Source organism: Castor canadensis, chromosome 16 (assembly GCF_047511655.1).
Source record: "Castor canadensis chromosome 16, mCasCan1.hap1v2, whole genome shotgun sequence".
Taxonomy (NCBI): Eukaryota; Metazoa; Chordata; class Mammalia; order Rodentia; family Castoridae; genus Castor; species Castor canadensis.
In genome coordinates, this window is record NC_133401.1 from 38,405,179 (window position 1) to 38,433,084 (window position 27,906).

A 27,906-nucleotide genomic window follows, 5' to 3' on the forward strand; every position below is an offset into this window, starting at 1 on the left:
GCTTCATTTCCATGAATTTCCTGAAAAACTGCTTAAAGCAAATGTTCTATTTGTTTTGGAGATGTGGGATATTTGTTGTTGGTGTTTGTTGAGATATGGTCTCACTATATAGCCCAGGCTGTCCTTGAACTTGGGATCTCCTGATTGGAAAAAAAAAAATTCACTCTTATAAGATCTGATATCTAAGAACCTTAATATATTTATGGTTGGTCCTGTTGAGGTTTAAATGATATGCATATAATATATCATTCCTAACAAAAATTTTGTACAGATGTTAATAACACCTCTGATTCTTATATTCAAGTGTATCATACATTCGTTTACATTGATTGTGCCATTGCCTTAGAGTGGGAGGTTTTTGATATGCAGGTTTTTGCTTTTTGTTTTTATGTTTTTTCTTTTAGATAGGGTCTCTCTATTTTGCCTGTTCTGGCCTCAAACTCAAGAGTGCTAGGATTGCAGGCATGCACCAACAGGCTGGCTGGAATGTTTTTTAAGGCTCCCAAAGATACTGGTTGGGTCCTCTCTCTTTGGAAAATGTCAGTGGTGCTAAGTGCCCTGGAAAGCAGAGGCACTTAAAATAATTACATGGGCAAATGCTTAATTTTTCAACAGTAGCTGTGGCTTGTTTCTATGTATTATTTCTTCAATTTTGTTGACTTAAACTGGGTTTGAAATAAAAGCATAAAGGTTTAGAAAGAATATATTGACCTTTTTTTGTTCTGAAAAGGTCTAGCTAACCTACTGTGAGGCTAGCTGACTCTGGGTACTCTCAGTTAATTAATTTGTAATAGTGGGGATTAATGCTTTCTGTCTCACAGGGATATTGGGAAATATTTAGTTACTGTGTTCTCGAGTCTTTGAATAAGACAATAATTCAGGTTGCTTGAAACCATCTCTCAATACTGGATGGGAATTTCTTTCTCTTGGTGTCCTGGCCCCCTCTGGTTATCTTTATTGGCATTTGCTTATTAGCACAGTATGTCTTCTTGATGAAATTGTGAGGTCCTTGAGGTCAGAATCTGCGTTTTATTTCTGTATACTTACTGTCTCACACTGTGCCTCATACCTTTTAGTGCTCTTGAGCTGTTTAAATGAGAACATTGCTAAGAACTGCTTATCTGGAAGGTAATACAGTCTACTATTACAGATACTGGGTTTTCCTTAATTGGACGGGAAGAATTAATCACAGTCTGTTCTAAACCTTTGTCCTAAAATTGATCCTTAAAAGAAATTAAGAAAGCTATTTTTGATGTCTAAAAATCCCTTTAATTTTTCTGTTAATTTGTTTTCAGATAAACTCCGTTTGTAAAATTTGCTGAACATCCCAGGTACCAAAAAAAAGTCATGCATTGTTATTGGCACACTTAGTCTTTGGTGTTTTGAAAAATGTGAATGGAACCTCTTATTTCTTATAGGTTTGGGGTAATTATTTACCTATATAGCAGGGCCCTTTTTGGGAGGGACCACTGTAAAATTGTTCTTGCTAATAAGTTTGATTCACACCTATAGGACAGGCCAGACCTGAAAAGAGTTGTTTGATGCAGGGGACTGTCAAGCTTCTCTGTGGCTAAAGTACCACAAGTACACTTTAATCTGTCCCTGAACAGCTTTCTAAACTGCTGATCCTACTAATTCAGTTATAATCACTCCGTCCTTTCAGCATCAAAGTTGCATTTACGTATTTTGTTACAAAGTTGTATTTTTACTTGTGTCTTTGAATTTTATGACTTTGATAGTTTTCTATGAAAACTAATAATCTTGATGATTTCTTCTCCACTTTTCTTCAGATTCTTATTATACATTTACTTCACTATGTTCAGTCTTTGAGGATTTAGTGTTCCTTTTATTTTATAGAAGTTCCCTCTTAGGCTGCCACCTTCTCTACTACAGATTTTCCATTCCCTGAGAAATTTAAAACATTACAAATGTAGAGCTTAATAAAAGGTCCTTGATGGTTATGGGGAGGAATTAGGGATAGGGAGAATATACTTCTATTTGAAAGATTCAGTGTAGAATTCCTTAAAAACAGGTTTGTAGCATTCTACTTGTGAAAGTCAGTTGGACTTTAACTCACTGTTAAATCCTCTACTGGAGTTGCCCATATACTAGGAGGGAAGACAGCCATTGCAGTCTAGTGTTAGGACATTATAGCAGGACATACCAGGACATAACGTTCTGAAGTGTGGAAGAAGTACTAACGCTGCCTGGGAAAGTTGGCAAAGCTTCACAGAAAAGGTGACAATTGAACTGAGGGATTTTTTGTTTTGTTTTGTTTGTTTTTGTGGGACTGGGGTTTGAACTTAGGATTTCGAGCTTACAAAGCAGGCACTCTGTCACTTGAGCCACATCTCTAGTCCTCTTTGCTCTGGTTTTTTTGGAGATGGGGGTCTCAAGAATTATTTGCCTGGGCTGGCCTTAAACCAAGATCCTCCTAATCTCAGCCTCCCAAGTAGCTAGGATTGCAGGAGTGAGCCACTGGCACCCAGTTTGAACTGAGTTTTAAAGGATAGTGAAAGAAGCATTCTAGTCCAGTTGAGGAGGTATACAAGATGTGTATGGTGGGACTTATGGAAGGGAGAGGAGGAATCTTAAGATTTAGGAGGAAAGACCTTTTCGACCTTCACCTTGCCCTCTATCTTGGGCCTCCTCTACATTGTCAGGTCCTTGGTCTCTTTTTTTCTGTAGCTCTGATTTTGGTTGGTTGGTCTCTTCCCTAGTTTTTCGCTTTCATGTTAGCCCCTGGTAAAGATCTGACCCATCTCTTATCTCTTCTAATCTGTGGATAGCAGGATACCATTGATTTTTGACCCCATATGTCCCTTGTGTTATTTCATCTTCCTGCTTCATTCCCTTTGTTCTCTTAGACTCCCCCTTCCACTGGATTTTGAATTTAGGGTTTTACTCTTGCTAGGCAGTGGCTCTACTGATTGAGCCACACCCCCAGTCCTTCTCTTAAGGTTTTATTTTGACCCTTACCTTTCCTTTCCTTTTTGTTTGTTAAAAAAAATCAAAAAAATTTTTTCACTGTATCTACTGTTTTGCATAGAAATACTAGCATATGTCTATGACTTGTTCTTTATTGGGAAATCATATAAAATCAACTAGTCTTTGATACCTACCCCTAGTATTCATTGTCCATTTCTGTGAATTTCTTTTTATGAAACATTTTCAAAGGTACTGCTTCACATAGGCTACAATGCAGAACATGACTAATTATGTGCCCTGTTTACTGCTTCCTGTATACTTTAAAGTTGTTCTGTAATGAGATTCAATTCAGATTTTACCTTTTCCTCTGAAACTTTCCCACATTTTCCCAGGTAAAGTTGGTAGTATTCTTCTGCATAGTTTCCTAATATTTTTCTAAACAACAGAGTTTTGATTCCTGCAAAAAAGCAGCATGGGGCGGGGGGAGGGAGGAGAAAAAGAAAAGAAAACTCACCCATGTTTGAGTTTTGACCAATATGGACTGTCATCTATCCACCACTACAGTCATATATGGAATATTTCTGTTACTGTACAAAGCCTCATTGCGCACCCCCCTTAGAGTCAGTTCTCCCACCTACCACCCTTCCCCCTGCCCCAATCATGGATTTGGTTTGTATCACTATGAAATTTCATATAAATGCAATCATAGAACGTGTTGCCTTTTAAGTCTACTTTTCCTTATAATGCTTTTGAGATACTCTTGTGTATTAGTTGAGTCCTTGTTACTGTGGGAATATACCACAGTAATTACCCATTTACCACATGATAGACACTTGGGTTGCTTCCAGATTTTAGGCTATTGTGAATAAAGCTGCTGTAAGCATTCATGTGCTAGTCTTATATATACTTTTCCTAATATTAACTACCTTTCATTTGGAGTTAAGTTCAGAGCTGTCACTACGAAAGTCTGGGAGTTAGCTGCCTTCACAAACATGCTTTCTGCTCGCTCTGTGATTTTGAGTCTCTCTCAATTTAGATTCTCTAGCTATAAAGGGGGGTATAGGTGGAGATTGGAGCAAACTAGGGAGCACAGGGTTTAAAGTGGGTGACTCTCACTTCAGTTAAGTGGTTATCTTGTCAGGAGTTTGTATGCAGCATTGGTAGATCTGATTTTCCCCCATAAGAGTGGGTATTTGATAACAGGAATCAAATTCTACTCAAAGTTTCCAAGTTAGGTACTGGTAGTTAAAATTTAGGATGTTAAAAACCTTTGTGTGGGGATTAAAACAACCTGTGGACGTTGATTTCTGGCTGTAGTACATTTTGAGACTTCTGCTTTAAACCTTCAGTTAACTTTGTCTTCTGTTTTTAAATGGTCATTTTCTTAGTAGAGTGCATTTGTTAGGTTCTTGTTGGTTTTTTATAGTTTAGCATAGTAACTGGCTGATTGTTCAAACTTCAAAGTTAAAAACTAACAAACTACTGTAAATGAGTTTTATTCTTTGCTTTGTTTGTGGAGATATTGGGCGTGGTGGCCCAATCTGTAATCTCAGCTACTCGGAAAGCAGAGATGAGGAGTTTGAGGTTAGCCTGAGCGAAAAGTTAGCAGAGCCCCATCTCAATCAATAAGCTGGGTGTGGTGGTGGTCATTTGTGATCCTAGCTACACTAGAGGCATAGGTAGGAGAATTGTAGTACAAAGCTGGCCCTGGGCAAAAACAAGAGACCCTATATGAAAAATAACTAAAGCAAAAAAGGGCTAAGGCATGGCTCAAGTGGTGGAGTGCCTGCCTAGCAAGCTTGAGGCCCTGAGTTCAAACCCCAGTACCACTCAAAACGTAAGACTATTGAGTGCCTAGAGGAGTGGGACCAGATTCTGGTTATTCTTTGTACTCTTTCTCTAATAGCTGCTGGTTCTATTTAATACTGCATTTTCTCAGCAGTTGGACTAGTCTGCCTCCCTTGTTTGGTTTATTCTGAACCTTTTTGAGACAAGTATGGTATAGATTAAACTGTCAATTTATTAGAAATTGCCTATAGCATTATGGATATACACATAAGTTTTCTGTAAGACCTTTTCTAAATTGTCCAGAATCTATGGTGAAGCTAGTATAACTAAAAAACTGGTAAATCATATATTGTTTGAACAGTAAGAGCAACTATCTCTCTGAAAGAGGCTCTTTCCCCTTCTAATTTATCCGCTAATTCTTTAGTGTATAAAGATAATAGTTTGCAGGTTTATGAATCTTTTTTGTGAATTCCAAGATTATTTTGCTGATTAAACCAGCATATTGACAGTTTTGCTGCTTTAGTATTATCCCTCTTTCCGTAATCCACATGTTAGATTTTGTGATCAGATTCTGAGTTTGGGTTTATACCTTTATAGCAGCAGCATCCCAAGAACTTCATTGTATGCCAAAGAAGGAATCTGAGACTAAATATAGCCACCATTTATTGTCTGTTTTGTGCTCTAGCTTTCACTTGAGTCACAATATCCTTGCAAAGTAGATTCAAAATTCAAAGCAGTTTGTGAATTTACACATTAAAAAAAGGCAGGTAAATACCTGGAATGAAGTTCTTAGCATTCAAAAAGCAGAACATTGTGCCAGGCATGGTGGGGCACACCTGTAATCCTAACACTCAGGTGTGGAAGCAGTAGAACAGCATGTAGGCCAGCCTGGGCTGCATGTGAGATTCTGCCCCCCCCCCAAAAAAAAAAAAAAACTCAAACAAGTAAATTTTTACTTATTTCTTTTTTCTTTTTTTTTGCAGTACTGGGGTTTGAACTCAGGGTCTTATGCTTGCCAGGCAAGTGCTCTACCACTTGAGCCACTCCTCTAGAAATATTTTTTAGAAAAAGCAGAACTTTTGTTGTTTTTGTTTTTTTTTTTTTGAGGCAGGGTCTCACTATGCAGCCCAGGCTGGCCTTGAACTCTCCATCCTCCTGCCTCAGCAGCCCCCCGCCCATACACACTTTGCCTCCCACTCACTTAAAACCACACACCTGGTTTTAAGTAGAACATTTTGTCTAGAGTTTGCTCCTTTTAAGGGTATTAGCGCCAAAAAGCATTGAGCCTTTGTAAGAGTTACAGGAGTTGAACAATTCTGGTCGGAATGTAGCCCTGTGTCCATAACCTTCATACCAAGCTGTTGTGCAGTCAGTCTTCTGCTGCTGGTATAGTTTGTTTCACACAGTAGGAAGGAATTTGAAAATAGTCTCTAGTGTATGATTATGCCTCTTTGAAAAAGTGTCAATTCTGAGAAAGGAGGGAAGAAATAAACTTTGAAGAAGACCCAAAATCTTTGCGAGTAGGAGCACCAGAATTGGAAGGGTGTGTCTAGGGTGTCCCTTGATGGGTGTTTCACTACAGTCTTGTTGAATGCTCAGTACTATTTTTATGTTTCTGTTTTAAAGACTTTTTTTTTTTCTTGAGACAGGATCTCACCCAGGTGACCTTGGGTGGACCCAAGGCCCAGGGTGACCTTGAATTTTTTCAATCCTCCTGCCTTACCCTCCTCTGAGTGCTGGGATTACAGGCTTGTGTCACCACACCCAGTTTGATATGCTACTACTTTTAATTATATTGTTCCTTGTTTGTAGTTTGTAGATTTGTGTGTGTAGGGGGGTACTGGGGCTTGAACACAGGGCCTACACCTTGAGCTACTCCACCAGCCCTGTTTTTGTGAAGGGTTTTTGGAGATAGGGTCTCTTAAAACTGTTTGCCTGGGCTGGCTTCAAACCGCCATCCTCCTGATGTCTTTCTCCTGAGTAAGTGGGATTATAGGCATGAGCCACTGGTGCCCAACTAGTTCTGAAGAACTCAGAAAATCAATGATTCCTTAAAATTTAGATCTTTAAATATCTTGCATAAAATATTTTAATTTAAAATGTATGTTTGAAAGGGAAAGAGGGAGAGAATGATGGTAGCATGTATCAGTTCAATATGTAGATTCAGTTGTTTAATTTTTATTTTATTTTTATTATTTTTTGGTGGGACTGGGGTTTAAACTCAGGGCTTTGCACTTGCCAAGTAGGTGCTCTACTGATTGAGCCACACCTCCAGTCAGTTTTGCTCTGGTTATTTTAGAGATGGTCTCTTGAACTGGTTGGCCTCAAATTGCTGTTCTCTCAATCTCAGCCTCCAAAGTAGCTAGGATTACAGGTGTGAGCCACCAGCACCAATTTAAATAATTTTTAATTCTATTCCTTCCTCCGCCCTCTGCTCTAGACAAAAGAATTATCTCAGGTCTTTAAACATTGTCTCAAATTTAAACTCTTCCTGGGAATTAAAAAAAAAATTCAGGAGGGCTGGGGATGAAGTTCAGTGGTAGAAAGCTAGCCCAACATGTGAGGTCCTGGGTTCGATCTTCAGCACCAGCAAAAAAAAAAAATCAGAAATTCAGTTTTTAGTATTTTTACTATATTATACTACAGTGGTTCAAGATTCACATTGTTTAGTTGGGTGACAGTGGCTTATGCCTGTAATCCTGAGGCTAAGATTGAGAGGATCATGGTTTGAGGTCAGACCAGGCAAATAGTTCATGAGATCCCCATCTTCAAAATATTAGAGCAAAAATAGACTGGAGGTGTGGGTCAAGCAGTAGAGCTCCTGCTTTTCAAGTTCAAGGCTCTGAGTTTAAACTCCAGATTCCCCCCCAAAAAAAGTGTTACTGTTGTCACCTCTTGTACTTCCTATATTACAGGATAAATTGAATAACAATGACAAATTTTTATAGTATATTGATATAAATGATTCTGAAATACTTCAAGAAAGATTCATTTTTTGTTTCATTTTATTTTCAGCTTCTACAGTTGAATATCTTCTCATAGTTCTGATTTTCTCCTATTTAAGATCATTTTTCTCTCCATCAATCAGCATGTTCACATTGGTATATGAGCATTTTCTCTTTCATTTATGTGCATTGAAAACATAACCTTTGATAATCTAAGTTGAAGTTAAATGAAAGCTATATTTTTGAAGACTCAAATTAAGAAGCTACTATAAGATACTTTGGAGCACATAAAAGATGCTCAATAAATGAGTTGAATGACTTCTTTGTAATTTCCTCATTGTGTCTGAAGAACACTTACCTTTGAGTCCATTATCCAGAAGGACCTGTGGCCTTGGGGGATTTCTATTGCCAGTCAACTTGTCTTATTCCTTTCCTGGGAAAAGCATTGCTTTTGGCACTAGAGTGAAACAGACAGTGATATGATGGCCAGTCTCCAAAGATTTTAAAAATCTGGTAGTGGAGGCAAGAAGTTGGGGAGGAAGATGAGGAAAAATATGAGCCAAAGGTATGAAAGCCAGAGACTCACTGTTTGAAGATCTTTAATGAATAAAGTGGGGTTGTAAGCACCTCAGGGATTTGGGGGAGGTTGTAAAATCAGTGTAGTACTGGTGGTTATTTGTAGAAGAGTAGGGGAAAATGGGATTAGAAAGATAGTTTCATTTGTATGAGTATTTTGGACATTATCCAAGAGATGTTTGGGAGTTGCTGAAGACTTAGGAGTACAGTGATAATATGATGTGGTGGGTTAGGGACAATAATTTTTATGTGGGGTCTATAGCCAGAAGTAGTGATGTACACCTGTGACCCCAGCACTGGAAAGGGCAAAGACAGCCTGGGATAGTTCAAGACCAGCCTGGGATAGTTGGAGGCCAGTCTCAACTACATAGAGAGACCCTGTCTCAAAAAAAAAAAAAACAAAAAACCCAATTATACATAATAAAAAATAGTTGGGCCTGAGAACTGGAGAGAGGGAAGGGCTGAAGACAGGAAGACTGAAGGGCAAATACTAGAATCATGAATTTAAGATGATGGGAGCCAAGTAAAGGTTGGCCAAGAAAAGCCATGTGGGTCAAAGTCAAATGGATGCATTTCTGTTCAATACAAGGTAAGTGGTCAGTACATCTGAGAGTTGACTTGATTTAATAAATCCATTAGAGAACCAGGACTGAGATGAACTCTCCATGCCTATCAGAGTGATGCTACTATTGGCAGAATAGGAACTCATGGATGGAGTGGTAGCATCTTGTATGTGAGGTGATGGAATATAGGTGATGGATATCCTGATCAGATAGATGGTAGTACTCATGCATGCACGTGTTGAAGCTGAAGATATAGAAGATGCAGATTTGGGAGTCTCTTAGACTTCTTTGAGGGATCAAGAATAGAGATACTCTATGTAATCATAAGTGTGCTCAGAGACATCCACTTACTGAATGACCTTGGACAAATCCCTCAGCCTTAGCTGAAGTTTTTTTTTTTTAATCAGTATCAAAAGGGAGTAGGGTATACTGATGATCTTAATACTTACCCTCATCATTTCAGTGAAATATTTTATCAAATAATGGCTTTTGTTACTTCACCAAATTTTTTCAGTGTACTTTGTAATCTGTAAACAGCCACACAAATATAAACTCTTGAGTATTTTCTCCCCAGTGGCAACCAAAGGTGGCTGAGGCTAGAAATGCCTTTTCTGCTTCTGTCTAGAATCATTCTCCTGTGCTCTGAACAACTTGTCAAAGATCTAGGCTGCAGAAATCCTCCAATATCTTTGGGTTGAAAGTTTTCAGCAATAAAAGTAGCCCTTCGCATCTAACTCAGGTTGATCCTAGTGCTGCTTCAATGGTCTTTCCTACTTGTTGTTCTGGGCTTTAACTAAGATCCCATATGTTGTCTGCAGCATAGAGATTAAAGTCTGGCAGAAGCCTTTGGAAAGGAAGAGAACAAAATTCTGAGAGGTCTTCCTGCAAGATGTCACTCCAAACAGAGATGACTTTTGAGATTTACTATCTTCTTTTAGTTCCTTGGGGTTCTCAGTAAAATGTGGTTTTAATACCTTGTTTAATGAAAGTTTTATAGCAAACCTAATTCAGCCTCTGTGTATATCTGTATGCATGTGTATACATATATGTGTGTGTGTATATATACATGCATACTTTTTGATCTCAGTCTTGCACTTGCTAGGCAGGTACTCAACCACTTGACCCCATGCCCCCAACCCTTTCTGCTTTAGGCATTTTCTGAATAGGGTCTCTTGTTTATGCTTGGGTGGTCCTGGACTGGGATCCTCCTATTTATGCTTCCTGAGTAATTGGACTGACAGATGCATGCAGTCATGCTCAGCTTTTATTGATTGAGATGGAGTCTCATGAACTTTTTTGCCCAGGCTCTACCCAAATCTTGATCCTCCCAATCTCCACCTCTAGAGTTGCTAGGATTATAGGCATAAACCATTTTGCCTCATTCAGTCCCTATATTTTTAAAACTCTGATGTGAGGGTAATAGAAGACACTTGGCTTGACCTTGAATAAAGTTGTTTACATAGTGGTAGGGAAGAAGGATCACAACTGTTCAGTAACTGCTTTGGCTGGGCAAAAGACCTTTTTTAGCTAATCTGAGTGAAAAGACATGTCTCCTCTCTCCTTATTCTCCTCTTTCTCCTGCCTTCCATCTTTAAAGAGTAGTGCCAGCAGGACATAGAAAATAAATAATTCCTAGGATATACCATAATGATGCATTTTGAAATTTACTTGCTTGTTTTAGGTTTTGGAGTCTAGAGAATTGCTACTGAAGGGTAAAGTATAGTAGTTTGCCTGCAATTGTGTTTATAGGGTTCACATTACATAATAAAGGACACTCATGACCTTCCAACTTCCTCCCAGTGTAATTCCTCCTTTAGGAAGACTTTGCTTCCTTAGGAGTTTGGAGATTTGGGGATCTCTGATTTCTACAGTACTATGAAACAGGTACTGATTTAGTACCTGAAGGACTGTTTTTTTCAGCTCTTGCAGAGAAGAGTAGTTTTTTTTAAAGAAAGGACTTGTGAGTGGGATATATGAGGGACAGAGGATGGATGAAATGTGTGGCAGATGGGCCTTGTCAAACAAAGGGAGTCTCATGAGGAATACACATTGTATAACCTTTTAAATGATCAAGTCAGTGATTTGGCCAACTGCCCTCCTGCTTGCTTTCTTTCTTCCTCTTCCTCCTCTTCCTTCTCCTCCCTTTATTTCCTTACATACCTTTCCTTCCCTTCATTCCTTTCTTTAAGCCTCAATAGACATGCTTTTTAAAATTAGAAATTGATATATTCCAACCTTATAGAATTAATTGATCTGGTATGGTATTGTTTAAAGACAGCAAAGAGAGGAATAAGACCCTGAATGTTGAAGATGAGATAGCAAAGATTAGGAGAGATAAAAATCATGGCATATGAAGTATATAATAGTGTAAATGCATTGGCATTTTTTTTGCGTAAAAACTTTAAAAATTTTCATAGTAAAATATACAAAAAATTTATCATTTTAAATGTATAAGTGGTATTCAGTACATTGGCAATGCTATGTAACCCTAACCACTGTATGTTTCCAGCATATTTCATCATTTCAAAAGAAACTTTGTGTCTGTTAAATAACTCCCAGCCCCTAGTAACTCTTTTATTTGTTTGCTAATTTGAGATGAGGGTCTCCCTGTGTAGGTCAGGTTGTCCTGGAACTTCACTGTGTAGCCCAGGTTGACCTCAAACTCAGCATCCTACTGTCTCCAGTGCTGGGATTACAGATGTGTCCCACCACACCTGGCTCTGCTTTCTATCTTTATTGAATTTGCTTATTCTAGGTACTTCATGTAAGTGGAATCATACAATATTTGTCCTTTTGTGTCTGGTTTATTTCACTGCAGTGTATGTCAGAATTTCATTTCCTTTTATGGCCGATTGATACTGTATGTATATGCTATCACTCATGTATCCCTTCTCAGTTGATGACCATTTCTGTTGTTTCCATCTTTTTCACTGTTGTGAAAAATGCTGCTATAAACATGTGTGTACACATATCTGTCTGACTGCTTGCTTTCAGTTCTTTTAGGTATATTCTTAGAAATGGAGTCATTGGATTATATGGTAGTTCTATGTTTAACTTTTTGAGGAACCACCAAACTATTTCCAGTACCAGCCACACCATTTCACATGCACCACCACAATGCATATATAAGGGTTCTGATTTATCTCTGTCCCCTCTAAGGCTTGTTATTTTCCATTTTTGTGTAATAGCCATTCTGATGGGTGTGTCACAAAATTTTAACTTTTACTCTGGTGAATGTTGGATGACTCAGAAAGGCAACTTACTATTGTGAGAATTTTCCTAAGGGTACTAAAAGGAGTCAGTGGCCTAAGCTAGTGCCATATAAAAGGGAAGGTACACTGATTCTGACTGTTACAGTATCTGTTTATATTTATATTTTGTTTTAAAGAGGTTTAGTGTTTCTTGATATGACCTTCTTTAAAATATGTGCATGCAGGAATCAGTTGAAACCCTCAAATTCAGAAGGGGCACAATTTAGGAATCATTGGATATGTGTAAGCTGCTTTAGGTACACCAGTCATCTCATGGATTTGACTTACCAAGTTACAGTTAATGGTTTGAGCAATAGTAGGATAAGTTTTTGTAAGAAGTCCTTTGACTCTACCGATCCTCTTTCTCTCTTGCCTTGCCTAACATGTGCTCTAGAGAACCAGAAAAAAATCCACTATAGTACCTTATAGAAAGGAGTATGAAAGAAGTTGAAACTATGGTTGTGGTACCATTGAAGTAGTACCATTGCTGCTCAAAAATTAATCATTTCCCCTCCCCATTACTGGTTCTCTGTTGCAGGACTTTTTTTCCTGTACCTAGGAGGTGTTTTGAGTATTTCTGAAGGAACACATCTTTAAAAAAATCTGTTGGTAAATATAATTTCTGACAGTACACATTCTTTCTCTCTTAATAAACCCACAGAACTGCTGAGAACTGGTGAGCCAGTGCTGTGACTAAAGAATGTAGCACCTGGAAGAATTCATCCTTCCTTTCTTGTTTTTTATCTGGAAGAAGGCTATTGTCTTCAGGGCATGGCAGAAGGTTTTATGGTCAAGTTTGGGAATTGGTATATGCTCTTTTCCCCTGTTGTGATTTATAATGCAGAGCAACACCTTAAAATGCCCAAGAAATCCTATAGTAAAGGCAGTATAAACAGTGTTGCTTCGTGTAGGGTTTCCCAAATCTCACAACCTTTTTGTTGAATAACCATTTTACATTCTTTAGGACAAATGTTCCTTGGTTACACTTTGATAAGATAGTGATGCTTTCCATGTACTTAAATACCAAAGCTTTGAGTAAAATACTGAAATGCTTGAAACTGAAGAAGTGTGAAAGCATCATTACAACTCCCTCCTAGGCATTATTCTGTTATCTAAGCATTAACGTCCTCTTTGTATATGGCTTCCTAGTGTAGGGTACAGTTTTGGAGCAGTGTCTCATAGAGGATGCTGTGTGATGGCATTTGCATAGAAGGCTTTATGTTTTCTTCCACTTTTGGGTACAGATTTTTTTTGAGGATGTTTGACAATACACATTTGGCACAGTGCTAGGTATTTCTGTGGATTAGAACAGTTTTTTGTGTGAACCTGGGTCATTTTAAGAGACGAGTTCATTACTGAAAGGGATTTCATTTCTTGGAGTAGAATTGGCCCTTCCCTTATCATGTTTGCTGTTATTTGAGAGACTTACAGAAGAAAAGCAACTATTGGGACCTTCAGCACTGACATGAATAAGCCAGCCCTTGCCTTGGTGGATGGATACTCTCTGTTTGAGAATTGATGCCTTTAAAACATTAAGTCTTGCTGCTCACAGCTGTCACAAATGTTGAGTTTCTGAGCTGGATTATCTATAGGATGAAAAAAGTATTGGCAAAATAGACCTATGGATGATAATCACCTTTCCAAATGTGTTACTACTTCCTAATGTAATAATTTCATTAATTCTCATTAAATCCCTGTTACATAGTTAAGGGAGAATAACCTGAATCTCAGATCTGGGAGCTAAGGCATAAACTTAAGTAAATTTCTTTAATTCATAAGGCTGTTTGGCTTTAATTATAGGATCAAAATTGAAACTAGGTTTCTTATCTCCCAAATAAGTTAGAGAAGTCAGAGATAAATTAGAACATTGTTGGTGGAAATGTGAAATAGTGTGGCTGGTGTAGAAATTATTTGGTAGTTCATGTTTTGCTAACTACATTCACTAAAGTTTGTTTTGATGTTTTAAAATAAATTTTCAAATGCTTGTGTTTGTATGGAAGTTTTATGACTCTGAAAATCCAGTAGCCAGAAAGAGTAGTAGTTTTTTGTTGTTGGGTTGGTTTTTTGTATTTTTGAGGCAGGCTTTCTCATGTAGCCCAAGCTAGCCTTGAACTGTAAATCCTCCTGGGATTTACAGAAGTGTGTCCCTGCTAATAGTATTTTCATTTATTTTATTTTCTCCTAGAAATAAGAAAAAATGACTTAGAAAGATTCTTACCCAGTGTTGTGTAATGTGCAAGTGAGAACTGTGACGGAAATTTAGGCCTTCTTTGGCCAGGGTTTGCTCAACCAAGCTGTTGGTAGATAGTATCTTTAGTAAATGCCTGTAAGTATATGTTGAATAGGATTCAGTCTCTTCTTGAGTTAGTCTGTTGCTAGTCTTGGGAACTAAGTAGTAGGTCTAGAAACAATGACTGACCTTTCACAGTAATCAGGGAAGGAGTTAGAACTATGATTACATACCAGAGTGGAACCAAAGCACAAAGCTATCTGAGCAAGAACTTGCCTTTAACATGAGCTGGGCTCAATCCACTTAGACTATTTCCCTGGATTGAAAAACATACTTAATGTTGCTTCTAGGCTTAGGCTGGCCATTTGACAGTTTCCTAGGTTGGACAAGTTTAGCTGGTAAGGACAGCCCACCAGAGAGGAGAGACCCAGGAAATATACATTGTAGTCAGTTTATTAATCTAATGAGACAGCACAATTATTGAGTCCCTTCTCCACTATCTCTTTATTTGTTCAGCAAAGAGGTCCTTGAAATTGAAATAATGTACCACTCTAACCCTCTGTTTTAGAGAATATGTGAACTATAGAGAGCAATTCACTTTAAATTGGCTCTTTACATCAATTTAAGAAATGACATTGCATCTAGACTGAAGGAGTGCAAGGAAAGGGCACCTGTTCTCAGACTTCAGGGAGGATCAGAATCGCCTGAAGGGCATATTACAATGCATTGCTTGAGTTCCACTCCTAGAGCTTCTATTTTAGTGGTGGGAGCTTGGGCCAGGACCTTGCATTTCTAATATTTCAAGTTTGATGTTGATGGTTTTTGGGATCACACTTTGAGAACCACTGATTTAGGGACAAGAGGATGAAATGGCTGTTTAGTTCCTACTGATTAAGGTCTTCACATGCAGGGAAAAAGAGCTAACGCTTAAATCTCTATCCTGCTCCCAGACCCTATACCTGATGATTTGCAATTAGTTGTTTAATTCAACCCTTAAAACAAAAGTACTGTATAAAAACTAGTGCTAATTCTCACTTACCCTTAAGTAGTACCCTGGTAGAAAAACCTGCCAAAGTAGTTCTTCAAGGACAGCTTTACTTACAGTTGAAAAATAATGTCATTACAGATCTGATTTATCTGTTGTAGAGGATATGTAAATTCCATTGCTGGCTATTAAATATTCATTACTCATCTTGTAGATTTAGGAGAGAGATAAAATGTAGATTATTACTCAGTGGTAGAGTTCTTCTGTAGCATGTGAAAGGCCCTAGGCTTGATCCCCAGCACACAAGAAAAATATAAACTGTAGATTAATTTCACAATAATTATTATACAATAGATGGAGTTAAGTGTTAACGTTTCTTCATAAAGAACATAAAATGAAGGCTGGTGGTGTCACAAGTGGTAGAACGCCTGCCTCGCAAGCATGAAGCCAAGTTCAAACCCCAGTACTGCCAAAAAAAGGAACATAAAGTGAATGAGAGCTTGGCTTTAAGATTAATCTATCTTTCCCATCACAGGAATGATTGAGGGTATGTTAATTTTGTTAAGTTTTTTTGTTTGTTTTTTTAAGACAGGGATTCTCTATGTAACGCATAGAGAATAGAGCCTTGAACTCCTGATCCTCCTGCCTGAGCCTCCAGGGTACAGGATTATAGGCCTGTACTACCATGCCTTGCTACCAGCTGGCTATTGGTTAACACTGTTTGAAACAAGCAAGGTGAAATGGTGAATTTCAGAATAGTAGGTACTAAGACATGACTAAATATAACCATTTACTTACTCATAAACTTACTCATTTAAAGTTTACAGTTTTCTTCATTAATGTTATTTCTGAAAGGTCAACTTAATTTCACTGGAGCTCTGAAGTTACTTTGTGTTATTTGACAGAATCATTTTTTTTAAAGCAGTGATTCAAGCAGTTGAAGACATTCTGGGGAAACTTGCTATTGTGAAAATCATCTTTGATCTTGGAATTCAAAGTAAAGCTGGAAAGGAACTTACAAACAAAAAAACATTTGGAATTGGACTCACAAGATCTGGGCTTGGAAATGCCTCAGGTAAATTCGCGGGGAGTAGGAGCAGAACTTTACATCCCCGCTGTAAAAAGTCAAAACAATTTGCTCTGTAAGCTTATTGAATCTTTGCACACAGTATATACTGCCTTTTAAATAAAATGCATATCTGATCTCACCTAGTTTTGAAGACATGTCCTTTCTTCCATTGCCCTCTTATTTCCTCCTTTGCTATAGCTTTGAAGTTTTCAGTGAGCTTGACACAGAGAGCATGGTAAGTATGTTAAAAGGTGATAGATCTTCTAGCTTCATGGGGATTAAACTAACTACTCTGAAAACTGATCACTGAAATCCTATTTCCATCTTCTCTGTCTGCTTCCCAAGTCTTATATTCCGTTTATGACAGTTTTGAAGTAGTTAAGAGGAAACTATAAGGGACTTAACCACCCTCAAAACACTCTATGTCACACATGCACACATGTATGCTTCCTGCAAAACATATCAAAGAATGATTCTGTTATGGCATCTGCTTCTAATTTATCTGTTTTGGTTTCAGGCAATCACTAAAACAATAAATGAAGCCCTCTTTGTGCCCATTCTGCTTCTCCAAACTCCTTCCATTCCCTTCCTTTTCCATGGTTAGCTTTTACTCCTCATGGACTGGAAGTGTGGCTCAACAGGGGGAGCACCTGCTTTGAGAGTGTAAAGCCTTGAGTTCAAATCCTAGGCCCAGAAGAAAAGAAAAAAGCTTTTACCCCTTCCCTTGTTTGTTTCAGTGCTGGAAAGAAACCTAGAAATATTGAGTGGGGAGGGACTCTTTGGTGGCCTTATGTGGGGGCCATACAGAACTGTTCATTGCATGCAGGGAATCAACAACTTGCCAAGACTGTCTGTTGACTCGGGAGGCAGGCAACAGAGCAAAGACAGGGGGCTTGCTAGCTAATATTAAAAAGACCACCCCAAGCCTTGTCAGGTGGACTGCATAGCCCCTTTGAGAGGTTTTGCACAAACAAGATTTAGTTTGCTGGTTGTTGAATATTTGAGTTTGGGGCTATTAAAACTTATTTTCTTAAGCTAAATTTTTCTAGGAAGAAAGAGTCTATGGATCTGGAAGATCTGGGGAAGATAAGAGAAATTTTAAAAAGCATGTGGGAGATACCAAGGAAGAAATACACAATGAAAAAGTGTGGGAAAAGACTAGTTTGTGGTAGGTAGAAGGTACATCAATAGAAAGTATAATCAAAAAGACTACTATCATTTAAAAAATTCTGCAGTAACTTGCAAAAGAAGAACAAAAAGGCAAAGAGTTAGATGTCAGAGTAAGGCCTTTCTATTATTTGAGCCACGTTTGGGTACAAACCCTGACTCTGAAGTGGTTTGGGTTGATGGTGAAATGTAAAAAGGGGATAGACCCTTTCTCTCTCTCCCTCTTTTTTTTTTTTTTTTTTTTTTTTTTTGGTGGTACTAGGGTTTGAACTAAAGGCCTCACACTTGCTAGGCAGGTGCTCTACTATGGTATGAGTCATACCTTCCCCCCCTTTCTTATAGAATGATCCTTTTCAAGGATCAGAATGAAGGTGACAGTGGTCATTCCCACTTCCATGATTGTACCTAGAAAATTTGGGAGTTATTTTGTTGATTCTATTCGTTAGACTAAAGATAACCAAATTGTCTTTTGTTCTGGGAAGCAAGACATTGAACTTAGGAGTACACAGTGAGACTGACTTGCAAACCCCAGAAATTGTAGGGCATTCTCTACTTCTGGTGGGAATTAGAACAGAGAAATGTTGTATTGCTAAAAAAAGGTAATCATTAGGTACTGTATTCTGACTTTAGTGGCTATGTAAACTTTAATTTTTAGATGTTAGATACTATTAATATTTGCTACTCTATTCCTATTTTTAATGCATCTTAGTTTTTTCTCTTAAGTCCATAGTTCAGTGATCGGTAAAGCTCTTAAGTGTACTACACGGTAAAAAAATACAGAATTATTTTCTAAAAATGAGTTACATAGTGGAATGGGGCTTATGTATAATAAATTGGTCTTGAGGTATTCTTTAACTTTCTAAAATAAAAACCACTCTCTTGTAGCCTAGTGTAAGCGGAATGGATCCGCCTTTTGGGGATGCCTTTCGAAGCCACACCTTTTCCGAACAGACTCTGATGAGCACAGATCTTTTAGCAAACAGTTCTGATCCAGATTTCATGTATGAACTGGTAAGCAACATTTTCTTGGTTTCAGCTTTAATTGATTTGAGGCAAAAGTGTTATGGTAGAGTTTTTTAAGTCTATAAATGTCTGAAAAGAAAAAAGGATGTGATTGGACTGGATTTAATTCTTGTGAGTGTATGTTTAGTAATCTTAGAAGGATGTATGAAGCTGTTGAAAGTAGTATGTAAAAAGATTTAAGTACCTTCAAGTCATTTTTGATGAGGAGAATAAAAGGCTGGGTTTTTTGGTTTGTTTTTTAATTGAGCCTAACTGCTGATGGGCTTTTTAGTTGGGAAATTAAGAGAAAGTGAGACAAAAATAGCAATTCAATCACTATGTGAACATACTTACTTATAGATGCTGAAAATTTCTAAGAAAAACTTTCTAAAGATAATTTTAATTACATGTAGTTTTTTTTCGGTACTGAGGCAAAAACTCAGAGCCTTCACCTTGAGCCACTCCACCAGCCATTTTCTGTGAGAGGTTTTTTTTTTTTTTTAGATAGGGTCTCTCAAACTGTTTGCCTGGGCTGGCTTGGAACCATGATCCTCCTGATCTCTGCCTCCTGAGTAGCTAGGATTACAGGTATGAGCCACTGGTGCCTGGCTTAATTACATATAATTTAAGCAACATGGAACTATAGGAAAACTGAGTGCATAAATCTGTAAATATATTAAAAATAATTGAATTGTACACAGCAAGTGTGAGTTTTGTGGTATATAAGATATACTTCAATAAAGCTGTTAAAACAGAGACACACAGGCAAATAAAACAGAAAAAATAAAACTGGAAAACTGAAATTTCATTTTCTTCTGAGCCTCCACCTTCCAGACCGTTTCTTAAAAGGTAACTACTGCTAACAGGTTTTCCTATGCACATATAAACATAAGAGCATACTTTTTAAATGAGTGATATATTTATAGATACAGTATTCTGTAACTTGGTCTTTTTTAACATAAAAATACATGGTGGGTGGCCTTTCATGTTAGTGCATTAGGGCTAAACTTCATTCTTTTGTATGGCCACAGCATGTTACTGACATTTTAAAAATCACATCTCTAAAATGCATGAGTAATAGTTTACTAACCATGCCCAAGAACTGTTACAAATCTAGAATAAAAAGATTTTATCATTCGTGGCTGCATTCCAGCTCTCTCTGAATCGCTCTTTGCCTCTATATTCGAGTTCCTCTTAAGTAGACATAATTTTCTGTAATGAAGGTAAGATCTTCATTATTTGCTTCTTAATTGAAGCTTACTTTTAAAGAGATCCCCAAATCCTCCTAAGATCAGGGAGAGTGTTTATGGTAAAGCTCAAGGGCCGTTGGTATTTGGACTGTACTTAAGCCTCACAAGGACCATGAGGAGATAATGATGTATGTGGAATGGGAAAGAGTCATGTCAGTAGCCTTTGTTTAAAACAGGGCAGAGGTAGGGTACTGATTTATCAGTTTGGTACTTACAAGTGAGAATGGAGGTGAATATTTTCTTTCTGAAATACAGTGTATGATTTTTTTTTTTTTAAACATTCTCAGGATAGAGAGATGAACTGTCAACAGAATCCTAGAGACAACTTCCTTTCTTTGGAGGACTGCAAAGACATTGAAAATCTGGAGTCTTTCACAGATGTCCTAGATAATGAGGGTGCTTTAACCTCAAACTGGGAACAGTGGGATACATACTGTGAAGACTTAACGAAGTACACCAAACTAACCAGCTGTGACATCTGGGGAACAAAAGAAGTGGATTATTTGGGTCTGGATGACTTTTCTAGCCCTTACCAAGATGAAGAAGTCATAAGCAAAACTCCAACCTTGGCCCAGCTTAATAGTGAGGACTCTCAGTCTGTTTCTGATTCCCTTTATTATCCTGATTCACTTTTCAGTATCAAACAAAACCCCTTGCCCTCTTCATTTCCTGGTAAAAAGATCACAAGTAGAGCGGCTGCCCCTGTGTGTTCCTCAAAGACTATGCAGGCTGAGGTCCCTTTGTCAGACTGTGTCCAAAAACCAAGTAAACCCACTTCAAGCACACAAATCATGGTGAAGACCAACATGTATCATAATGAAAAGGTGAACTTTCATGTTGAATGTAAAGACTATGTAAAAAAGGCAAAGGTAAAGATCAACCCTGTGCAACAGAGCCGGCCCTTGCTGAGCCAGGCCCACACAGATGCAGCAAAGGAGAACACCTGCTACTGTGGAGCTGTGGCAAAGAGACAGGAGAAAAAGGTGATAGAGCCTCTTCAGGGTCATGCCACTCCCTCTTTGCCTTTCAAAGAAACCCAGGAACTCTTACTCAGTCCCTTGCCTCAAGAAGGTCCAGGGTCAGTTGCCACAGGAGAGAGTAGCAGCCTTTCTGCCAGCACTTCGGTCTCAGATTCATCCCAGAAAAAAGAAGAGCACAATTATTCTCTTTTTGTCTCTGACACCTTGGGAGAACAGCCAACCAAATGCAGTCCTGAAGAAGATGAAGATGATGAGGATGATGTTGACGATGAGGACCATGATGAAGGGTTTGGCAGTGAGCATGAACTTTCTGAAAATGAGGAGGAGGAAGAAGAGGAAGAGGATTATGAGGATGACAAAGATGATGATATTAGTGACACTTTCTCCGAACCAGGTACTATAATGCATGGAGGCTTACCAAACTGATCATTGAAAGCTTTTGTTTGGATGGTCACTTTATTTTAGATTGGGATTAAATGACTTAATATCTTGACTTGGATATATAATTGCTTTTCTCTATTCAAACAGTTCTAATATTATCACTTGTGCTTGTAGTACCTGATTCCTTTAGAGCTTATTCTTAGTCATCTTTATGTTAAGTGACCTGATTTGTCATTCTCTTGAGTAGTTGTGCAAAGATGCTCAGAATCTGTGGATTCAGCAGGGTGCCGGTGGCTCACACCTGTAATCCTAGCTACTCGGGAGGCAGAAATCAGGAGGATCAAGGTTCAAAGCCAGCCTGGGGAAAGAGTTCATGAGACCCTCTCTTGAAAAAACCCTTCACAAAAAAGGGCTGGTAGGGTAGCTCAAGGTGTAGGCCCTGAGTTTAAAACCCCAGTACCGCAAAAAAAAAAAAAAAAAATCTGTGGGTTCAAAATATATTCCTATTTCTGCATGTATCCTTCTATTACAGTTGAGGTGAGGTAGGAGTATCTAGAATGATGAGCCAAATAATAACTATCATTAGATGGTTTGTTCATATTACTCATGCCTACTTACCAAATAATGTAAAGGTGAGCTTTTTTGTGTGTCTGCTGCATTTTCATTTCCACAGTACTTTCTCATTTAAGACAATACGGGCTATAATTTGATGAGCATGAAAGAGGCCATATAAAAGGGAGAAAGAGATACCAAACCTGAGGGGAACTGGTTCACTTCAGCATTTACATGCTTGAGCTGTTGCCACTGTTGGCTCATGCAGTTTATTTACGAAAACGTTATTGCCAAGTGGCACACAGTTAAAAATGCACAAAGTGAAGACCTTCAAATTTTATCAGAAGTTATTTGCTTCACCAGTAGTATTGATGTTCATCATTCTGTACAAACCTAAGTTATTATGAAAGAAACTCTGTAAGTTGTCAAAGAGCCCTTTTATTATGATGATGATTGCTGGAGTTTTAAGCAGCCTTTACATTGATATTTAATTTCCTGAAAGATTCTTAAGACCCAGTAACTATATTGTAGCCAGTGAAGTGCAATTATTGGTGAGAGACTTTTTCCTTTTGGTGAATCTTTGTTACACAGATGCTTAGATTTATGCATTTGATACAAACAAGTTGTTTGATTTGAATAGAGATTTAAGTAAGTAAAAGGTACTTCAATGTTGAGGAAAAGAGTTTATGCCTTTTTCTTTGGATCTATTGCTTTGAATCTCCTATGTAGAATTAGAGTAGGAGGCTAAGGGAAGAATAAACAAAGATGGGATGGATAATAACTAAGGAAAATAGAAAATGTGGGGATGGAAATACCTTTACAGCCTGTGCTTAAAGCTAGATAGATCAGAGAGAGTTAGTAAATCTCAACATCACCAAGGCAGTCAGTGACTATACTACAGTGTTGCTTTTCTTTGGCTTTCTACTCCCAATTTTATTGAGATATATTTGGCAAATAAAAATGTATATGTTTAACAGAAACAACATGATATTTTGATATATGCATATATTGTGGTGATCACAGTCAAGATAATTAACATATCTATCACCTCATATGTTTACCTTTTGTGATATTTCCATATATGCATGTAATGTACTTTCATCAAATTTGCCCCTTTTATTACTCTTTCATATATCCTATCCCACCTCCCCAACCCCCTTTTTCCTTTTTTGATGGTAAGAACATTTAGGATCTATTCCTTAGCAAATTTGGTTGTAGTACTACTGTAGTTTGAACTGTGGGCTTTACCATTGCTAGGCAGGCACTGTACCACTTGAGCCACATCTCCAGCATTCTTTTTATTTTTCTAATAGGCAGGGTCTCATGTTTTTGACCTGGGCTGGCCTGCACCTCAGTCTTCCTGTAGACTATACCTCCCATATAGCTGGGATCACAGGCATAAGCCAGTATGCCTGGTTTATTGATGAATATGGGGGTCTCACCAACTCCCCCTCCCCCATGCTGGTCTCAAACCACAGTTTAGTCAATTCCATTTCTTAGATGTCATGAATAGTATTGTGGTGAATGTAGGGAGCACAAATGTCTTCAAGAGACTGATTTTATTTCCTTTGGCAAATTCTCAGAAGTAGGATTGCTGGATAATATGGTAGTTTGTTCTCTCTCTTTTTTTTAATGGTGCCGAGTATTGAGCTCAGGCCTTGTGCATGTTAGGCAAGCACTATATTACTGAGCACATCCTCTCTGTCCTTCGTTTTTTGAGATAGAATCTCACTCTGTAGCTCAGGCTGGCCTTTAACTTGTGTAGCCCATGTTGGTCTCAAACTCAAAGTCCTCCTGCCTCTACCTCCCAAGTGCTAGGATTATAGGTGTGCACTACTATTCCCAGCTTATTTTTAATTTTTTTGAGGAACTTCATACCATTTTCCATAATAGCCATACCAGTTTGCCATTCTGACCATCAGTGTACAAGGGTTCACTGTCCTCCACATCTTGACAACACTTGTTGTCTTTGATCCTTTCGATAATGGCCATTCTGACAGATGTGAGTTGGTATCTCATTGTGATTTTTATTTGCATTTCCTTGAGGATTGGTATTGAGAATGTTTTCATATACTTTTTGGCCACTTAGGTGTGTTTTGAGATGTCTGTGAAGGTATTGGAGGTGTAGCTCAAGTAGTGGAGCACTTGCCTAATAAGCACAAGGCCCTGTGCTCATTTCCCAGCACCACCAAAAGAAAAAGAAAAATGTCTATTAAGGTTCCTCATTTATTTATAAATTGAGTTATTTTGCTATTTTTTCATTTTATTTTTTATTAGTATATATTAATTGTACAAAGGGGTTTCATTGTGATATTTCCATGCATACATATAATGTTACTTTGATCATATTTAATCTCTTCCTTACTATTAAATAATTTGAGATTTTTGTATGTTTTGGATATTAACTCATTATCACATACATTGGTTGCATATATTTTCATTCATTTTTCAGGGTGCCTCTTCACTCTGCTGACTGTTTCCTTTGTTGTGAAGAAGTTTTTAGTTTTGTGTTATGCTATGTCTGTTTCTCCTTTTGTTGCCTGTGCTTTTGTAGTCAAAAAAAAACCATTGCACAGGCCAACTTCAAGAAACTTTTTTCCCTATGTTTTCTTGTAGCAGTTCACTGTTGAAGATTTTTTTTATATAGTGTGAGATAAAGTTCTAATTTCATTCTTCTGCATATGGATATCCAGTTTTCCCATCACCATTTATTGAAGAGATTGTCCTTTTTGTATATTCCTGGCACCTTTGTTGAAACTCGATTGAACACAAATGTGTGGATGTAATTCTGGGCCATCTCCTATTCCATTGATGTCTATGTCTGTTTTTATACCAGTACCATACTTCTTTGTATGTACAGCTTTTTAATATTTTGAAATCCCGAACTATGCCTGTAGCTTTGTTGTTCTTGTTCTAAATTGCCTTGGCTATTAGTATCTTTTGTGGTTCTGTATGAGTTTTAGGGTTGTTTTTTCTATTTCTGTGAAAAATACTATTAGAATTTTGATGAGAAATACATTGGAATCTATAGCTCACTTTAGGTAGTATGGACATTTTAACAACATTAATTCTTCATATCCATGAACACCAGCTACCTTTCCATTTGTTTTTGTCATTTTCTACTTCTTTCATCAGTTTTTGTGGATTTTTAAAACTACAAATTTGTCTTGAGACAGGGTCTCATTATGTAGCCCAGACTGGCCTGGAACTCCTGACCCTCCTGCCTTTGGCCTCTTGTGTGCTGAGATTACAGGGATGCACTTCCATGCCCCAATGCCCTACTTTCAACAGTTTTTTTTTTTTTTCTTCTCTTTTTGTGGGACTGGGATTTGCCAGGCAGGTATTCTACTGCTTGAGACACTCCTCCAGCCCTATATATTCTATAACAAATTATTATTCCTTTTAAATCCTTGCTATCTGGAGTTTAAATAAACATTTGTACAGTGAATTTGGGCAGTGTTAAGTGGTAGAGCAATTGCCAAGCATATAGAAGGCCCTGGTTCCCATCCCCAACACAGCAATAATAAGATAAAATAAAATAAAATCTTTTCCAACACATGACCAATACTTTCTGTGATTTATTTTTTAAGTTTTAATGAGGATATTTTAGTATAACAAGATTAAATATGGACAACGCTTTGGAACAAGGACTGCAAAACTTTCCCTGGGCTTTTTTTGGAGGGCAGCACTGGAGTTTGAACTCAGGGCCTCATGCTTTCTAGGCAGACACTCTACCACTTGAGCCTCACCTCCATCCACCAGTCCTCTATGATTTTTTAAAATAGTTATTTTAATACCTTTGCCTTTTGACTTTGTGCTAGTTAAAAGTATGATTTACATACCTCTATTTAAGTATTAAGAGCATTCTGAATTAGATTATATTCTTATTTTTACACACAAAAATAAACATACGAGGTTTTACTTTCATATGTTTTCATGTTGTTAGTTAGCATCCTTTCATTTCTTGAAATGAAGAACTATGAGCGTTTTCCTCCATCCCTTCCTTTTTTTGGTGGTACTGGGGTTTGAATTCGGCTTCATGATTTCTAGGCATGTGTTCTATTGCTTGAGCCACACCTCTGGCTCTGTTAGCATTTCTTGTAAGGCATGTGTAGTTAAGATGAACTCCTGGGAGAACCTGTCCATGTTGGGGACAGCTTTACTGGGTATAATATTCTTGGTTAGCAGTTTTTTCTTTCAGCACTTAGAATTTTCATCCCACTGTCCTCTGGCCTTCAGGAAAACCAATGATAGTTTTATAAGGGTTCCTTTGTGTGTAACAAGTTGCTTATCTATTGCTATTTTCAAGTCTTCTTGCCTTTTACTTTTGAGAATTTGATTACAGTATATATATTTTCTGTTTTATGGCATTACTGGGGTTTGTACTCAGAGCTTCAAGCTTGCTAGGCAGGCTCAGCCATTTGAGTCACTCTGCTAGCCCTCTTTATTTTCCTTTTGTTTTGGGTATTTTCGAGATAGGGTCTTAAGAACTATTTGCCTGGCCTGGCATGGGACTGGCTTTGAACCTCTATCGTCCTGATCTCTGTTTCTCCAGTAGCAAGGATTACAGGTGTGAACCATTGGTGCCAGCCAATTACAGTGTATCTTGATGAAGATCTTTTTTATGTTTAAGGTTCTTTGAGCTTTTTGAATCCAGGTGTTCATTTCCTTTTCCAGTCATTATTTGTTTGAATGAGCTATTGCCCCTTTCTCTTTTTCTGTCCCTTCTGGTATTTCTAAAATGTATGTGTTGCTTCACTTTATAGTACTCCATGAGTCCTGCAGGCTTTCTCCACTTTTGTTTCTCTTTTTTCATTCTTATTTGCTGTTACCCTAGCAGGGTAATTTCAGATGACTTGGCTTTGAGTATGTTGATTCTTTTTTCTGATTTATCAAGTCTGCTGTTGAAGCGCTGAATGGAATTTTCACTTTAGTCACTGTTACTCAGCTCCAGAATTTCTGCTTGTTTCTTTTTTTATGGTTTTTAGCTCTCTGTTGAATTTCTCATTTTTTTCATGTATTGTTTCCTGATTTAATTTAGTAATTTTATCAACATTCTCTTACAGCTTACTGAACTTCTTTAAGATGATTATGAATTCCTTGTCAAGCAGTTCTTATTATTTTGGGTCAGTTACCAGTGCTTTATCTTTTGTTCCTTAGGTTGTGTTATGTTTTTCTGATTTCTTATGACCCTGGTGGCTTTGCATTGGTGTCATGCATTTGAAGATGTAAACACCTCTTCTAGTCTTTACAAACCGGCCTTGTCAGGGAAAGCTCTCGACTAATTAGCCCACCTAGAGATTCAGGACAAGCTGGCTAGAGGAGTTCACATAGGTTTGCTGCTTGAATCTAGTATACTGGCCTGGTACCCGGGTCCCTGGGGGACCAGCCTAAAGTCTGGGCTCATAGGGGCTAACCTGGCGTAGGGGTGTGCCTGGGTGTGTAGAGACCATCCTGGAGCCTGAGGCTGTGGGCTTCCCTGGGTCTTCAAGAACCATGTTGCATCTCGGAGCTGTGCCTTTCTGTGAATTTTAACTCTGTTAAATGCATCGTTGGTCTTTTTATTTGGTTTATCTGGATAAAGGTGTTGAGAGATGAGGTCTGTGATGAGAGGTCACATGGACCTCCATTTCCATTTTGTCAGAATCTTGACTGGAGAGGGAGCCAGCCTTGTAGTTGATCTTGTCCTGCCTTGCCACATTCTCTTCCGTTGTCCCTCTTAGAAGAATAATTCTTATTTGTGAGACTGTTGTTCTTAAGCAACCTTATGTATTAGGTAGCACTTAATAGGGTCAGGTTCTCTTGTTAGACCTATTTAATAATGCTGCTAAGTGTTTGGATGACATTTAAATTCATCCACATCTAGTTGACTTGAAAACCCTTTTGGCTAGCATTACTTAGCTAGATCACACAATCGTAAATGTAAATGAATGGCATGCTTTAGCCGTAAAATTAACACTCTTTTGTGGTATTATCTGGGCTTTATTCAAATTTGTTAAAGTCTACTCTTTTCTTGAAAGAAAGTTCTAAACTAGCAACTTAGGGATGCAGAAGTGAAATATTGGTGAGAAACAGGAAGAAAGTTTTTGAATCAGAAAAGAAAGGATAGTTATAGATCCTTTAGAGTGCTAGTTTTAGGATAGGTTAATTGGTTTAACTTGTAGCAGGCAGTTTACAAAGGCTCTTTTGTGATGACTAGCTCCCTTGATGCTGTTTCTTGGCAGATGGCTACAACAGTT

General features: G+C 37.9%; 1 protein-coding gene across 5 annotated transcripts in view; it reads left to right on the plus strand.

The window, feature by feature from the left end:
- Crebrf (CREB3 regulatory factor) overlaps positions 1-27,906 on the plus strand; it is a 52,099-nt gene that overhangs the window by 5,272 nt on the left and 18,921 nt on the right. For 3 of the 5 annotated variants that reach the window (XM_020183694.2, XM_020183710.2, XM_074058606.1), the window contains exons 2-4: positions 16,189-16,341; positions 18,388-18,513; positions 20,042-21,128. In XM_020183694.2, the coding sequence (XP_020039283.2) occupies positions 16,333-16,341; positions 18,388-18,513; positions 20,042-21,128 (1,222 nt within the window). In that variant the 5' untranslated portion in view covers positions 16,189-16,332. The remainder of the gene's footprint in view (positions 1-16,188; positions 16,342-18,387; positions 18,514-20,041; positions 21,129-27,906) is intronic. The other 2 variants (XM_020183702.2, XM_074058607.1) reach the window with 1 other exon arrangement.